Here is a 17,799-nt window from a genome sequence, read left to right on the forward strand (position 1 = left end):
TTTACTACCTACTGTTTTCTGCTTGTTCTTCATATGGATGATTTTTTTTTTTTTTTTTTTTTTTTAGGGAAGCCTTTTATGCATAGTCTGTTACCTAGTAAATATGGATAATTTCTGTTCCCCTAATTGGAGTTCACAGATTCTTTCTCCGCTGTATGTGTGTGTGTGTGGGGGGGGGGGCGTGCTGGGGATTGAACCCAGGGCCTTGTGCATGTGAGGCAAGCACTCTACCAACTGAGGTACATCCCCAGCCCACTCTGCTGTCTTAAACCTGCTTTTAGAATTCATATTTCATTTTCTTTATAGTTACTATATTATAATCCCCTGTATGTTTGATCTCTGTTCTCCTACTTGCCTTACATCTCTAAACATGTTGTAGCTGCAGTTTTGCATCTTTTTCTGCTAATCCATTATGTAGAGCTACTCAGGAGAACCAATTTCTAGTGATTCGCTGTCCTTTTCCTGCAAAAGTGTGGCTCATACTTTTCTTTTTCTTTGCATGTCTCATACTTTTTGGTTGAAAACTGGTCTTTTAAAAATGTAACAATTCTGACTTTCCCTTTGAGTGACTGTTCAGTGAGGTTTTTGCTTCTGTATGTTTTAGTGCTTACCTAGACTTACGTTGCAGAATCGGTTTCCCCCATATGCAGCAGCTAATGCATCAGCTCATGTTTTTACTCTGTTTTCGTTTTTTAGCTTGTCTGATAAAGGTCTTGCCTTTGGTTGCCTAGCTTGTTGGGTCAGCTAATGATTTGGGCACAGTTCACCTATAGACCTTTAACACCCAGGGTCTCAACATGTGTCAGAGCATCTGTGTATAGGTGGGGATCTGCACCCCAGCCAGCTCTCGGGTCACCTGTGGAATTCCTTCCTCTGGGCTCTGAAGTCTTCCTTGTGTGTACACTGGGGTCTCCTGGTTAGCTAGCAAGTGTGGGCAGCCTGAGGAGCCTTCCCAAGCTCTCTCATTTTTAGAGTCTCCCTAATAGGTTTTTGTCTCATCTGCCACTCACCCCAAGACACCAGCCCCAAGCTATCAGGGCTATAAACTTCCCTGCCCATTCCCCACTGAGTCTGCCACTTCTGTTGGTTCACCTCTACTTGTCATGGAGTTGCCCTCTTCAGCAGCAGGGTAGGTTTTCTCCAGCAGCGGCTCTGATGATACCTCTGGCTACTGCTCAGAAGCTGGGGTGGAAAGAGGGAAAGGCCCCAGGCAAGAAATCCAGACTCCTGTTCTTCACTCAAGTTGCAGCTATCTTACAAGAAGAAACAGTTCTCGAGATATTGCTTTGGCTCATTTCTAGAGCTTTAGAATGGCTGCCTTTGGCATTTGTGCTCAGGAGGAAGCTGAGTTGTTAGCCCTTCAATCCACCTTTGCCAGAATCCTGCCCCTTGGCTTCCATGTGGAGATTTCTGTGCAGCCACCAATTGAGCAGTAGGAACCCAGTGGAGCAGAGTCACCTAGCGTTCAGTTCTTGTTCCCAGTTCCCTCTTGCAAAGTGACATCTTTGTCAGGTCCTTGATCTCTGCAGTCAGGCACAGGACATAGATTGGTAGCTGCTACCTCAGCATACCACCACCTGGGAATGAGGAGCACCTCTCCCCTCTTCGCCGCTTCTGAAGTCCCAGTCCCTGGGGTTCCTTCTTCCCCCTCAAGCGCAGGGTGGGGAGCATGGGCAACTCAAGAGTGTCAGGACACGCCTCATTCTTGCCTTCTTATTTGCTTCATAACTGCTTGGCAAAATGTGACTGACCTTAACTTATTCATACTAATTTTTAATTTTTTTTTGTAGTTGTAGATGGACAGAATGCCTTTGTTTTATTTTTATGTGGTGCTGAAGATCAAACCGAGTGCCTCACACATGCTAGGCAAGCGCTCTACCACTGAGCTACATCCCCAGCCCCTAATTCGTATTATTGTTTGTTTCACATTAAACAAGTTCTTTGTTTCTTTCCTTTTAGGCTGAACAAGCTCCGAACACTTGTGAATGTCATGTTTGTAAACAAGAAGCCTCTGGGCTGACAGGGTCAGCAGTGACTGCCGGAGCCCTTCCTCCTGGCCATCAGTTCCTGAGCCCAGAGAAGCCTACACCCCCTGCACTACATCTGTACCCCCACATCCATGGACATGTGCCTCTGCACACCGTTCCACACCTGCCTCGCCCTCTCATCCACCCGACCTTGTATACAGCACCCCCTTTCCCACACAGTAAGGTAAGCTGGGCCAGAAGGCCCTGAAAGCTCACTCACCTATAAGATCTTGCAGGATTGCTTATTTAAACAGTGTATAAAACTGGCAGCTTGTACAGAACAGCGTCTGCTCTTGATAGGAAGTTCTGTGAATGCCTGCTTTTACCATGATCTCTCAAGTGGTTGTAATTTTGAACCTCCACATTGTTAAAAACAATCATGAAGGTCATGATTTATGCATTCAAAGTTAATTAGAACATAGATGCTGCTGCTACCCAGTTAAACTTGGTGCACTTCACATGAGTCTGCTTATCTACTTATGGCCTCCAGAGCCTGTTTCTTGTTGTGATGGGCAAAGTCATTTGAACAGTCCCTCTGACCTTGGGTGGGCTCTGCAGGGTCTAAGTGAGTATGCCTCTTAGCCTGACAACTCACCAACCTACAGAGGAACTGCAAGGGCAATGTTGTAGAAAATCATATCACCCTAAGGTTGTAGAGAGAACTGAAGCGCACAGGGGACCCAAAAAAACCGAGGTGTGCTAGGAGCTTATTCACAGTAAGGTCTAGAAAATGATTGTCTTGATGTGTTTCTTCTTAAAGTACCCTGTGGGTATATTTAGTGTCCTTGACTTTGCAGCAACCCAGTTGTTTTCATTTTTTATGCCTTAGGTAGCTTTGCCTCTAGCTGTTTTGAACTTATCTTTGTTGACTCTCGCCATAATTTTGATTGTTTTCTGTTTTTATTTATACCAGTTATTCTGGTTCAAGGTTATCTCTAATCAGTTAAAAAATAGTCTTCTCAAAACTCTACTGATAAATTATTTTAAACAATGATTGTAAACAAGTGAAAAGGAGGACATGGCATGAAAGGGCCTGCTCAGGCTGCAGGCATGCTTCTCCTCCAGGAGTTCACTTGCACAGTGGGGTGTGTTTAGCATGACAGTAGGTTTCTTGTGTGTGTGTTGGCCAGGAGGAGTTCAGGTGGGAGAGTTACGCCACAAGCTTAGAAAAGAGGATAATAGGTTTGTTGTGTTCTGCTACTGTAAGTCCTCAGCAGCTACCCAAATTCATGCTTAAGTTTTGTTAGATTGAATGTTTTCATTTTGACCATTTGATGGTGTCTTTGTTCACAGCATGCTTTTCAGAGCATTTTTCAGGTATATGGTAAAGCTAGGCTATTTTCATGTGCACTCCATTTTCCTTTGGATGAGTGTGTACAGTTAGGAATCCATCTAGTCCTTCTTGCCTTCCCTAGTCCTAAGATTTTAGAATGTTCCTTATATTTGTCCTGGTTGAAGCTATTCAAGAATTAGTTTCTAAAAATATTCAAGTCATGTGATGAAATAGATTATTCCCCAGGCTGTGTGGCCTAGCATATGCAAAGCCCTGGGCTCAATCACCATTTGAAGAAAGAAAAAGGAAAAAAAAAAAAAGGAAATGGATTATTCCCAGTGCCTGTTGGGACACTATAGTTAAAAGCCTGTTCTTTTCCTTGACTTTAATCTTTTCTCCGGGAATTATAGGTAGTCTATACAAGTGTAAAAGCAGAAGAAAAACAATTTTTAGGACCATCAGCTGTATCTGATGTTCTTTTGCCGCATGCTAGACTTTAGTGCCATCGATAAATGTGAGAAATTCATGCATAGAAAGACTAAATATAGGGGCTGGAGTTGTAGCTCAGTGGTAGAGCACTTGCCTAGCATGTGTGAGGCACTGGGTTTGGTTCTCAGCACCGCATATGAATAAATAAAATAAAGGTCCATGGACAAATAAAAAATATTAAAAAGAAAAACTAAATATATAGAGAGGGGTCAAGTGATATATAGTGGTGGCCACATAGGAGCTTAGATATTTGTAGAAGACTTTTTTTCCAACTACTTTTTTTTTTTTTTGCTGTTACTGATGCATTAGTTGGAGACCGTTTTTATTTGGAGACATAAGATGCCTTTGACACTTCAATTGTACTTGGTGTAGAAACTTTTGTATTGTCTCCTGCCAGGTGTTACAGAACTAGTTTGTTACTTACTTGGATGTTGCACATATTGTGTTAACAGCCCGTGGGAATTGTTGGAGACTCCTTCTAGAGAAAGAACAAGCTGTTAGAAGGACACAGACTTCTCTTCATCAGGAGGATTGTTGTGTGTGTGGTGTTCCCAACCCAGTTGAGAGGCAGTGGGTGGGTGCCGAATATGGAGGGAGCTCTAGCCTGCCTCTGCTTCTGCATCCATTTTTGGATTGTGAGTTCTGCTGTGGTGAAGTCACAGAGAGTGCCTTTAAGACTTGATGGCACAGGAGTTGTAATTCTTTTAATTCATACTTGGCCATTGTGGGTAAATATTTAGTACCCAAAATGTTTATGACGACTACTACAGAAAATTAATTTTCTTAAAATAAAAAAAAAAAACTTGGAACACTTATTTCTATTTTCAAATGTCTTCATACCATTAATATATTTAATTTATATGTTGAAATGTTCAAGGTAGTTGCAGAAGAAAATACAGTAAGAAATACTAGAGGAAAAAAAAATAAAAACTGTATGTACTAGGGAATTTAATTTCTAAATATGTGAAGATTTCCCACTTATCTTTCCATTATTTACTTTAATTCCGTTGTGGTCTAAGAGCATATATTGTATGATTTCTTTCCTCTTTTTTCTTTTTTTTTTTAATGGTGTTGGAGATTGGTCCTAGGGCCCTCTGTATGATAAGCAAGCACTCGCTGTTGCTAAGCTACATCCCACCCCCAATTTCTACTCTTTTGAACTTACAAGAGTGTGTTTTATGGGCCAAAATGTGATATCTCTTGGTGAATGTTCCCTGTGAGGTTGAGAACGTGTATTCTGTTAGATAGAGTACTCTGTAGATGCCCATTATATTCAGTTGATTTATGGTAGTATTGAATTCAGCCATGTCCTTTTCTGCCTCCTGGATTGGTCCCCTTTTGATAAAGGGTATGAAAACTCCAGCTGTGGCAAGGAATTCATCTGTTTCTCCTGGCAGTTCTATCAGTTTTGCCTACATAGTTTGATGCTTTGTAGTTAGGGGCTCACATTTAGGATCACTGTGTCTTGGAGAATTAACCCTACATCACTATGTAATAATGCCCTTCTTTATCTCTGAACTTTCCTTGCCCTGAAATCTGCTCTGTCTGGGACTAATGTAGTTCTTCCAACTTTTTTGATTAATGTTTCCATAGTATATCTTTCTCTATCCCTTTACCTTTGTGTGTGTAATAAAATATGCATAACATAAAATGTATCATCTTAACCATCTTGAAGTATTCATTTCAGTAGTATTAAATACATTTATAACTTTGTGACACTGTCACCACCATCCATCTGTAACTCTTTATATCTTGTTAAACTGAAGCTTTATCCATTAACAATAATTTCCTTCCTCCAGCCTCTGATAACCACCATTCTACTTTCTGTCTCTGTGATTGTGAGTTTCTACTTTCTGTCTCTGTCATTGTGAAGTCAGACAGCAGTAGTAGTCCCCTTTTTTTCCTGATTGGCTTATTTCTCTTAGCATAATGTCCTCAAGGTTCATCCATGATCAGTGTGCTGTAGAATATACTTCTTAAACAATGTTCCATTGTATGGATACACCAAATGTATCATTGCCATCAATGAACACTGGGCTTGTTTCCATATGTTAGCTATTATAACTAATCCTGCTGTGAACATGGGCATACAGATATTTCTTTGAGACTGATTTCAGTTCTCTTGGGTATATGCTTAAAAGTGGAATTGCTGGATTATATGGTGATTCTATTTTTATAGAAATACGGTAATTCTGTTTTTACAATGTTTGAGGAACTGCCATATTCTTTTCTACTTTGGCTGTACCATTTTGTATTTTTACCAATAGTACATGAGGATTTCAGATTCTTCACATCCTCATCAGAGCTTATTGCTTTCTGGTTTTTGTTTGTTTGTTTGTCATTTGTTTTTATTTTGTTTTTGAGATAGGTCTTCCTGTTGTTCAAGCTAGCCTCAAACTCCTGAGTTCAAGTGATCTTCCAGCCTCAGCTTCCTGATTACTACAACTTAAGGCGTATATCATGGTGCCCAGTTCTGTTTTCTGTTTTTTGGGTAGCTGCCATCCAATGGGTATGAGGTGGTGTGACATTGTAGTTTTGATTTGCGTTCCCCTAATGCTAGTGATGTTGAGCACCTTTTAATATGCCCACTGGCCTTTCCCCCCTCCCCCATGGGGTGCTGGAGTTTGAACCAGGACTTCACTTGTGCTAGGCAAATGCTCTACCACTGAGCTACAGTCCCAGCCCCTGGACATTTTTGTATCGTCTTTGGCAATTGTCTATTCAATTCCTTTGTCCAGTTTTAATCAATTTTAGAAATTCTCCATATATTCTAGATGATAACCCTTTATCAGGTTATGACTTACATACAGTTTTCTTCAATTCTGTGGGATACATTTTTACTTTGTTGATAGTGTCTTTTGATGGACATTTTTAAAAATTTTCATGAAGTCCAACTTGTGTATTTTTTCTTTTATTACTTTTGCCTGTGGTGTTACATCCAAGAAATTGCCAATCCAATGTCATGAAGCTTTGGCCTTATATTTTCTTCTAAGAATTTTATTGTTTTAGGTTTTATTTATTTATTTATTTATTTTTAAAAATATTCGTCCTTCAGTTTTAGGTAGACATAATATCTTTTTTTTAAAGAGAGAGTGAGAGAGGGAGGGAGAGAGAGAGAGAGAGAATTTTAATATTTATTTATTTTTTTTAGTTTTCGGCAGACACAACATCTTTGTATGTGCTGCTGAGGATCGAACCCGGGCCGCACGCATGCCAGGCGAGCGCGCTACCGCTTGAGCCACATCCCCAGCCCTAGACATAATATCTTTATTTCATTTTTATGTGGTGCTGAGAAACGAACCCAGCGCCCCACGCATACCAGGCGAGCGCACTACCACTTGAGCCACATCCCCAGCCCCTGTTTTAGGTTTTACATTCTGATTTTTTAACCAGATAGAGTTAATTCTTATATATGGTGTTAGACAAAGGTTCAGTTTTATTTCTTTGCATGTAGATATTCAGTTTTTTTCAGCCCAATTTTTAAAGACTGCCCTTTTCCCCATTGAATGATTGTGGGCCAGGTACGGTAGTGCACACCTGTAATCCCAGCAGCTAGGGCAGCTGAGGCAGGAGGATCACAAGTTCAAAGCCAGCCTCAACAACTTAGGGAGGCCCTTAGCAATTCTGTGAGACCCTGTCTATAAATAAAATACAAAAATGGGCTGGGCATGTGGCTCAGTGGTTCAATCCCCGATACCGGCCCCCTCACCACCGCCCCCCAATATGTGCAAGGGTTTATTTCTGGGTTCTCTATTTCATTCCATTGACTTGTGTGTCTGTCTTCATTGCCAGTACCACACTGTTTTGATTGTTGGAGCTTTATAATGCTTTGTAATCAGCAAGTGCAAGTCCTCTAGTTTTGTTTTCATTCAAGGTTGTTTTGGGTTTTTGGGTCCTTGGAGGCTATATATGCATTTTAGAATGGTTTTCTTACTTTTGCAAAAAAAAAAAATTACTGATTTTTTTTTTTTTTTTTAATGGGAATCACATTGAATATAAAGAAAACTTCAGGTAACCTGGGCATTTTAACATTAGACTTCCAATCCATGAATGAAGTATATGTTTTCATTTTTCATGTCTTTTTCCCTTCTTTCAACAGTATTTTATAGTTTTCATTATATAAGTATTTTATTCTTTATGATGCCATTGTGAATGTAGCTATTTCTGTCTTTTTCAAATTGTTCATTGTTGATGTATAGAAACATAACTGATTTTTTTTTAGCTCTAAATAGACACAATACCTTTATTTTATGTATTTATTTCTATGTGGTGGTGAGGATCAAACCCAGTGCCTCACATTTGCTAGGCAAATGTTCTATCTGTGAGCTATAGCCCAGCCCCAACATAACTGATTTTTAAGTGTTCACTTTGTATCATGTTCCAACAGATTTATTTTCTTCTAAGCTACAACCCCAGCCCTCTGTCTAATCTTATTTATTTATTTATTTATTTTGGCAGGGTGTGAGGGGAGTACTGGGGATTGAAATCAGGGGCACTCAACCACTGAGCCACACCACCAGTCCTATTTTGTATTTTATTTAGAGACGTGGTCTCACTGAGTTAGTGCCTTGCCATTGCTGAGGCTGGCTTTGAATTCATGATCCTCCTGTCTCAGCCTTCCAAGCTGCTGGGATTACAGGTGTGCACTACTGTGCTCAGCCTCCTTGCTCTAATCTTAATTATTCCATTTCTTCTGCTAATTGTAGGTATAATTTGTTCTTTGTCAAATTCTTAAAGTCAGGTTATTAATTTGAGATCTTTCTTGTTTTCCTGTTTTTGTTTTTTCAGTGTTGAGGGTGGAACCTAGTGCCTTAAGCATTGTGGGCAAGTGGTCCACTACAGAGATGCGCTCCCTGCTCTTTCTTGTCCTGCTGTGTCCAATCTGCTATGAGCCCCTTTATTTTATCTTAGTGCCTCTTATAAGGTCTTCATTATCAACACCCCCTTCCCCCTGCTCACAAGGGCCTCTTTCCCTTGCAGCCCATAACACCCTCCTCACATGAGAGCCCTGGCTGACAGTGCTCATTCATGTTCCCACCACACTCCCTCTGCAATCCTGCTGTTTCTCTGAGCTCCCAAGGGTTAACATGAGATCTCACCTGCTCTTCATACTTGAAAGCTCTCTAAGTTTCCCATCTCCTCTCTCAGTTCTGTGTTCTGAATGATTTTTTGATCAATCTACCCATTAAATGATAGTCTAATGGTGTCTGTAAGTTGTAATTTCAGCTGTAATTCTTATTTCTGAGCTTTATGTTTTTTCAAATACATCTCACTTTTTATATTTTTTTCTTTCTTTCTTGATTTTCTTCTCTCTTCTTTTTCTTCTTTCTTCCTTTCTTTTGTCTTACTCCCTTCCTCCCCTCCAACCACTGAGCTACATCTCCAGCCCCACCCACCTGTTTTTAAATTTTGAGATAGTCTTGCTCCTCTTCCTAAGGCTAGCCTTGAACTTGTGATTTACCTGCCTCAGCCTCCTGAATAGCTGGGGTTACAGGCATGCACCATTGTGTCCAGCTTCCTCTTTTCTTTCTGTACGCATTACACAAAGTTATTCTGTGCGCAAATGAAATCCAGAGGCTCTAAATCTATTTTGTTGTTTCTGTGACATCATTCAAGCATGCTGTTTTCTTACATTAGTTTTATCTTGATGTCAGGTTTTGTGCCGTTTTCTCTGTGAGAGCCCAAGACCCTAACTGGAAGACACCTTCCTTAAGAGAGTTCCCCTCTGCAGATGCCAGGATCCAACCCAGTGCTGACCCTCTGAGGCCCTCCTCTGGCCAGCTCCTCCAGGCCCCACATCAGTCAGTCTCTGTGGCTGTGTCATTCCCGTCAGGTCAGGCAACGTCCCTTGCCTTCACCTGGGACCTTCTTGGCACTTCTAGTAATTTTGTAATTGCAGTTGGTTGTTTGTTGCCAGGGCCTGATTGTACAGATACCTGATAAAGCCCAGGCCTGGGGAGCAGCGGCTTGGAGAGGAGAGAAGAGAGGCAAAGGCAGGAGGGCAGGTGACATGTGCCTGAGCTCCTTCTCAGACCAGGTTTTCTCCTGCTGGCCCACATGGTCTGAGGTGGCAGGTCACCTCTTTGTGGGGCCAGAATTTGTGCTGGAACCAAGGCTTCCAACTCTAAATAATGTCCTTTTCATCCAATATGGAGAGTGTGTGTGTGGAATAATCACTGTACTAGTAAAGGGGGTCCTGGCCTCTGAGGGAATTCAGTGCCTTGCCTGGCAAGTGGGGTAGCTGGGTATGACTCTGAGATTGCTTTAAGCCTTAGGCACAGCCACTGCAGAAGTGTTTAATACTGTCAAAACACAGCAAGGCCTTTTTCCACTTCATTCTAGGCCCTTTTTCAATATAGTAATTGTTTTACAAAACAATTCCATGTATAGTGTCCATTCAGGCTGAGGTGGAAAGACTGTGTTGAAAGTAGGGGCATACGTAGACAACTAATTTGGGGATTGTGTCATGTTTGATCTGTATTTTATTTTAGAGGCAAGAGTATAGTTCTACTAGCCTGAGAACCAGCAAGGCCAACGTAAAGGTGGTCCTTTTGCACCTTTTTTTATCTCTGGAAAGAGTGTTGAAAGACCTCCATTAGGCACAAACAAAGAAGTGCTCATCTTAACTTTCATGTTAAATGAGATGTCATTGACATCCCCTTGGGTGTGAACAGTCTTGTCTTCCTTCTGCTGTCTTGGCTCTTTGTCTTTCACACTCATAGCCCAGAGAGGACAGGCTGGGTGCCCAGCTCCTGGGCACACTTCAAAGTACGCTTAGTGATGGTGTCTGTTTGTGTTAGAGCTTTCACTTAAAGTAAAAATTTCTTTTCCTATCAATTAATTCTTTTGTGTCGAAGTGGAGAACAGTTCAAAACTTCCGTTAATTGAAGCTTTGTGGATTTCGTGTAAAAGAGTAAAGTCATTATCCACATTTTGAAAGACCTACTTTATAGTTAGATTGTTGATATTTATCGAGGCATTGCCCAGAATAGTCTGGCGACAGACAACTACTTCTTTCTGAAAGAAACCTTTAAGCTCTCTTGTGTGAAAACAGTGGTGGTGGAGGTGGTGGTGTGGGGGGGATTACAACTTTTTTGGTTACTGATTCCCCTTCCTTTTGCCCTCTATACCTGGGCCTGCGTCTTGAGTAGGAGAGCTTCTGAAGAAAAGTGTAAGTAGAATGTGTAGGATCATCACTGTATGCTTCCAACATTACTATTTAATATGCATTTCCTTAATCTTCTGAACTGCATTCTGCTCAGTAAAAATTTATTGAACACCTAGTATGTGCCAGGCCCTGTGCTACATTCTAAGAAAACCAAAATCAGTAATTCTGGTCCCAGTTTTCAAAGAGTTTGCAGTCTAAAGATAAAAACATCAAAATAAAACATCAAAATGTTCTGGCATGCCTCATGTATCCTGTGAGTGCAGAGTAGAGAAGTAATGCTGGAGAGGGAAAGCTGAAGCACCTGGGATGGTTTCAGAAAGCAGGGGACACTCTGCAGTAGGGCTTTGAAGGCGAGAATTGTATGGACACAAGAATGGGTCGGGTCAGGTGTCAGCCAGACTGGCCAGAGGTGATACCAGACACACACAGCTGTGTCTGAGGAAAGTCTTAGGAAGCACCTAAATGGCTCAGAACCCTGAAGGCAGTGGCTCTGAGCTCACCTGCTGACACATCTCTAAGCCAGCTGTGAGACAGAAAAAACAGGCCAGTTTGTACCTGGCAGGTGTTTCTGCCACTTGGCAGAAGGTCCCCAAGACTGTTTTTTATCAGCAAAGTAGCTTTAGCTTTTCACTACTTTGTAGAAACTGGGGTCTGTTGAAATAGGATTCGTTTTTCTCCTTGCTCTGTGACCCCTGGGCCTCCCCTGCTAGAACAGCTAGTTTGGGCCCTTGCTTTCAAGTCACAAGTTTCTGCTCCGTCATGTTCTCCCTCTGCCTCCTTGAGCCCCCAGAGGTCAGTAGACGCACTGAGCTATGATGGTGGCCTGAATAGAGTTACTGCCCACTTGTTCTCTGCCCCAAAGCGTGTGGAAGAATAGGCCCAGCTGAGAGGGTTTGGAAAGTTAATTGGTTTGTGTCTAGGGAACATAGTCTTAGAAAGTAATAGTAATTCGTCTTCACAATGACCAAATGCGTACTGACTGCAGGCCCGGCAATGTACAAAACTCTAACTAAAAACCCTGGAGATGAGGAAACTAAAGCACAAAAAGATTGAGTGATTTGCCTGAGGTCACACAGCTAGTAAACGGGAGGCTGAGACGGGGCTTGGTTCAAATCCAGCTCTTGTCACTGACCACACTGCCCATGGTGGAATCAGAACTGGTAGTCCCTGCACTAGACGCTCAGTTGCTCTCATGTCTGAAACCTCTGGAATTCTCCTTTCCTCCTGCCTTCACATCTTTGCTTCATCACCCCCGTCTCCTCACTCACTGACTCAGCGCCATCTCTTCTTTGGTTTGTCCACCGTATTGCCACAGTGTGATCTTCTTGTTAAACTGCCCAGATCATCTCCCTTGCTGCCTGAGACCTTCTGTGGCATCCCTGCCTATTCAGAATGGAAGCCACACAGTTACTCTTAACCATGCTGTTGCCCACAATTATGGAGCCTGTGGGGTGTGGCGCTGTTATCCACATACAGGACTGTCCCTGTGCTCTGTCCCCTTTCCCTTCACCACCTGCCCCAGCCAGGCCCTCAGGATTCTGCCAAATCATCACTTGCAATTGGGAATCTCTAAAACTCTCCATCTGAGTGTACAGGCTCACTGTGTCTCATTTCTGCATCCTGCAGCGTGGGGGGGTGGCCAGACGTCCTTCTAGCACCTGTAGCTCATCCAGGGTGAGGCTGTCTGTGTACACCTGGACACCTCGTTCCAGCAGCTCCTCAGTTCTGCTGAGGGAACACTGTGCAACATTGCCTGTTCCTTATGGAGCATGCATAACTTGGGGGATGGCAGACATAAACTCAGCAAGCTATAAGTCAGTCCTATGTTACAGCTGTGGTGAGAAAGGAAGGTCATGGTTCTCCATGAGTGTAGCAGGACACTCTACTGTTCCTGAGTGTCGGGTCTTCTTAGTGAGAGCAGAGACAGCAATGTCAGCTTCTCTGGGAAATTAATGTCTGGGCCAAGGCTGTAAGTGAGCGTAAGTGAGAGAGGTGAGAACTGAGATTCGGACATCCCAGAACATGGACATGGCCTGAGCAGATACCAGGGGAGGGAAGGCCTGTGCGTCAAGGGGATTGGTGAGGAGGACAAAGGGAGGCAGGTTAAGTTCCCTAGGGTCCCACAGGGCCAAGGTAAGGACTTTGGGTTTTGTGTTAAAAGCAGCAGGAATCTACCTCAACTTTCCAAGCAGGGAATTCCAAAAAGATGACTGGCTGCTGAGAGGAGGACTGCAGGGGGCCAAGTGCAGAAGTGGAGGCTCAGCCACTATAAAACCCCAAGAGGTGGACACATGGGCCTGGGGCCTAGGCATGGACCAGGGATAGGAAGGGCCCAGGACACCTGGTGTGTGCCAGGAGCTGCCAGATGGCTTGGCACTTAGTTAAGGATGTGGATGCTGGCTAGACCCTAGCCACCTTCCCCTGGTACCTTCAACGAGGTCTGCACCACCAGGCTCTGGAGGCTCACTGCCAGGTCGGCTCCTCAAGAGCACAGCACAGATCCCTCCATCTCTTCCCATGTATGCTGTGCTTTGTCCGGGTGTAAGAGAGCAGCATGAGGGTTTACCATTCTTATCAGTGACTCCAAAGCTGACTTGTTAGAAATGATTATTAAAATGCCATTATGAGGATAAGCCTTAGAACAGATCTTACACAGATGAATCACACGTAAGTCATGGGTAGGTAGGAATGTTAGAAGTCACTGAGTTGTCTAGCGGCATCAGTTGCTTTTAAAACTGTCCCTCTGGTTGCAGTTTGACGTACACATGCAGTCTTATAAATGAGCCACCAAGTGCTTTGTGAGACGTGCACCCCCCGTGGGCACCAACTTGCAGGGAGCATATCCTGCCAAGCTTCAGTCACACTTTGTCTGTTTGTAGTTTAATTACTTCGGAAAACAGAATATTAATTTTGATATGTGATTAGAAAATTTTTTTTTGTAGGCTTTACCACCAGCACCTGTTCAGAATCACACAAATAAGCATCAGGTATTCAATGCATCTCTTCAAGACCATATTTATCCGAGCTGTTTTGGGAATACTCCAGAGTGGAATAGTTCTAAATTTATAAGTCTTTGGGGATCAGAAGTGATGAATGATAAGAACTGGAATCCTGGCACTTTCTTGCCAGATACAATTTCTGGTAAGGAATTTGTTAAAACTTTCTTAAGGTTTTAAAATAACCCAAGCCGAGTAGATGACCATCTTTGTTGCAATCTCCCTGGATGCCCAGGTATAGCCATGTGGCTGCTACCTCTCCCTCTGTCTCCAGCAGAGGCCGGAGGCCTATCATCCCGTTCCATTCTTTCACATTTGCCACCAGTCAGCCATTGCATTGGCTGAACCGAGCAAGGCTCTGGCTCCGTGGCTGGTCATCAGCACAGTGGGCTGCGATGGTGTGGCATCATGCTTTGCAGGGTTTGGTCTCCAAGGCTTTTACCTAGCCTTTAGTTCTTGAGCAGTGGAGACAGCCAGACCTCAGTCCAGAGCACAGGGGCAAGAGGACAGGGCCATGGTCTGCTCGAATGCTTGCGTTCCTTTTCTCTGGTTTCTGTATTGACCCTATATGGGATCTCTCCCCTCCAAAGCTCCTTCCTCCCAGCTGCCTCAGCTACTGAGCTCGGCTGTCGTTTCAGTTTCAGGGTCAGGGGCTCCTAATGAGGGGCTGGTACCTATGCCTCCTCTCTGTCTTCCTGTGGCTAGAGCTCCTGGTAGCCCACACCCTGCCCTGCATGTGCTCAGAACAGAAGCTAGACTTGACATCCCGATCTGTGCTTGGAAAGGATCTCTAGCTGTGTGACCTTGGGCAAGTTGCTTAGCCTCTATGAGCCTCAGTTTCTTCATCTTTAGAATAACAATACCAACCTCAGAAAATAGTTTTAAGACATTAACTTTGAAAAGCACCTAGCACAGGAATTGGCACATAATAGGTGCTCAATAAAATTTTTTTCCCTAGAATAAAGGCTGGTTGACTAGCATCACCCCAAAGGAGTCATGACTTCAGTGGCAGCCCCAGTCTCAAGTGCTCAGTCCTCAGCATGCCCGTTAGGGTTTCACTAAGATGCTGTTTCTCTTAGAAGCTTTAATTTTCCCATTCTTCTCTGAAGGGAGTGACATATTAGGGCCAGCACTCTCAGAAGCAAGCCCTGGAACCCTTCCACCTCCATCTAGCAACGAGGCACCTGCAGTTTCGGATAGTAAAGAGAAAAAAAGTGCTGCAAAAAAGAAATGTTTGTACAATTTCCAAGATGCTTTTATGGAAGCAAACAAAGTTGTCATGGCCACCTCCTCCGCCACATCCTCTGTGTCCTGCACAGCCACCACGGTGCAGTCAAGCAACAGCCAGTTCAAGGTGTCGTCCAAGAGACCCCCATCGATAGGTAAGGCCCCATAGCCCTTGGGACCCAGAGCCACTTGACTTATTTGCTTCTTCCATCTGCGCATTGTCTTTTACATGGCTTAGCCAGAGGCACAGATGTAATGAACACACAAAAATGTTCGTGCACAAAGCTCTGACCTCAGGTTTTGATTGGAATTTCAGCTGTCACTCTGAATGCCCTGGGCTTCTCTGCACTGTATCTTACCTCCTTTCTCAACACTTACTGTTCATGATGGGAAGAGGTCATTGCTTTCTGAGTGTGTGACAGATTCCTTGGAAGCTGCTTTAGGAAAATGCCAAGCAGAAGAGAACAGGTGCAAATTGACAGGGCTGCCTGTCACCCAGCCTCCTGTTACTCAGATAAATCCACTTGCCATCAGTAAAAAGGGGCCTGAAAGCCAGGAAGTTACCAGAGACCCTGGACAAATGTCAAAGGGACACAGGAGCTGACTTGAGAGGGCCTCATCAACGAAAGTTAAGACAGTGTGATCATTAAAACAATAACAATAGACCAGCTTATTAAAAGTGGGAGGCACGGGGCTGGAGTTTTGGCTCAATGGTAGAGCGCTTGCTTAGCATGTGTAAGGCATTGGGTTTGATTCTGAGCACCGCATATAAATACATGAATAAAATAAAGGTCCATCGACATCTTTAAAAAAAATTTTTTTTTTTTTTTAAAGGGAGGCAGAGGAAAGGTGTGTTGGATTCTAGCATGCAGAGAAAGGCCTCCATAGGGATGGTAGACCCAGTCATTTAGAGGGAAAATGCTTTTTTAACAGAAGCACATTACCATTCAGTGTGTACGAAGGATAGAAGCAGAAAGTCACCACTCTGAAGCCAGTAGCGTAGCAGCTGATTGAAGTCAGCGTTCAGGGGATATTTAAATGAGGAATGCCAGTTCGGGAAATACAACATTTCTACTTTCCAAAAGGAGCACCCCCAGGGATTGACCCATTACAGCCAGGAATAGGGGATCCTTCTGAAGGAAGCTGTCAGCCCTGCTTGACAGGTGCAGAGCCGTAGACCTTGGGTGCTTCCTGTTGCTGTGAAAACATTGAGGAACCAGTTCATTTTGCAAGATTCATGCCCAGACCATTTCACTTGACTCTAACAAGACAAGACGATTCAGATTGTCATGGCCTCTCAAAGATGCCTATGTTGTGGGGCTGGGGTTGTAGCTCAGTGGTGGGGTGCTTGCCTTGCACATATGAGGCACTGGGTTCAATCCTCAGCACCACATAAAAATAAATAAATGTGCCCTTCTACAACTTAAAAAAAAAATTCCCATGTTGTAAAAGGAAAGAAGTTCATAAGGTGCTGGGGGGCAAGGGGGCATTGGGGCTGAAGGTCCTGGGGTGTTGGAAGCCTGAGCACAGACTGGGTGCACATTGGGTGGCAGCTCTGTGCTGGTGCTGGATGTCTGTGGCTGGCAACAGGCCCACTGGGGACCTAGGAGCCTGCAGTCAGGCATGAGGCCAGGTACTATGTACTCCAGAGTTCAGGCCAAAAACAGGTGTGTATATGGAGAAATAAAGTAAATATGACAAAGGATGAACAGGTATTCTTTGTACTATTCCTTCAAATTTTCTCTAGGTCTGAACATTTTTACAATAAAACATTGATGAAGGAAATGTAATTGTAGGAAACACGAACAATCTGTGTTTCCTCAGCCCTCGGCAGCCTCTCTCGCCTCTCTGTGTGCAGGTGATGTCTTTCATGGCCTCAACAAGGAGGACCACAGACACTCAGCACCTGCTGCCCCGAGGAACAGCCCCACAGGCCTGGCCCCGATTCCAGCCCTCTCTCCTGCCTCGATCTCCCCAGCCTCCACACCTCACCTTGCAAATCTTGCAGCCCCATCATTCCCCAAAACTGCAACCACAGCTCCTGGGTTTGTGGACACGCGTAAGACCTTCTGCCCTGCCCCCATGGCACCCCCGCCCACCACCACAGATGGCTCCGTCAGCGCCCCTCCCAGTGTCTGCAGGTGAGCTGCGGATTCCCAGGCCCCAGTGGGGAGGACTGAGGGCACTTTGGAGACAGGGTGCTGTGCCCTGGGGCCTCATTGTTGATAAGTCCCATAAAATGCAAATGGAGTGCAGGGGGACCTCCCCAGTAAAGGCCACAGAGAGGGGGCTCCCATCTCAGCCTCTAGTTTTTCAGAGGGAAGAATAGAGGTCCTAGCTGCTGTGGACCTCTGGCTACTGGTAACATCATGGGTGTAATACTCGTTTGTTTTTAAGGCGTATTTGTTACCTGGATAGAATCAGAAGAACTTGTACAGCATTTATAGTGCAGCAGAGACCATACTCCACAGAGGTTTTTTTTGTTTTGTTTTTTGTTTTTAATAAAAGACCACGTCTGTTACCTTCAAATTAGCCTGTTTGAAGCCCCCCACACCCCCTAGTGAGGAAGCAGTGGTAGCAGCAACAGTCAGGATAGTAGAAGGAGTTGTTCAGGGGCAC

At 43.9% G+C, this 17,799-nt stretch overlaps 1 protein-coding gene across 7 annotated transcripts in view; it reads left to right on the top strand.

Annotated features, from left to right (window-relative positions):
* Fam193a (family with sequence similarity 193 member A) overlaps window positions 1-17,799 on the top strand; it is a 128,856-nt gene that overhangs the window by 84,931 nt on the left and 26,126 nt on the right. For all 7 annotated transcript variants that reach the window (XR_007340948.1, XR_007340949.1, XM_015481893.2 and 4 more), the window contains 4 exons: window positions 1,960-2,211; window positions 13,900-14,098; window positions 15,063-15,335; window positions 17,039-17,321. Coding sequence is in view for 5 of the 7 variants with exons in the window: in XM_015481893.2 (XP_015337379.2) it covers window positions 1,960-2,211; window positions 13,900-14,098; window positions 15,063-15,335; window positions 17,039-17,321 (1,007 nt within the window). In the remaining 2 variants the exon portion in view is untranslated. The remainder of the gene's footprint in view (window positions 1-1,959; window positions 2,212-13,899; window positions 14,099-15,062; window positions 15,336-17,038; window positions 17,322-17,799) is intronic.

This window comes from Marmota marmota, unplaced genomic scaffold (assembly GCF_001458135.2).
Source record: "Marmota marmota marmota unplaced genomic scaffold, marMar, whole genome shotgun sequence".
Classification (NCBI taxonomy): domain Eukaryota; kingdom Metazoa; phylum Chordata; class Mammalia; order Rodentia; family Sciuridae; genus Marmota; species Marmota marmota.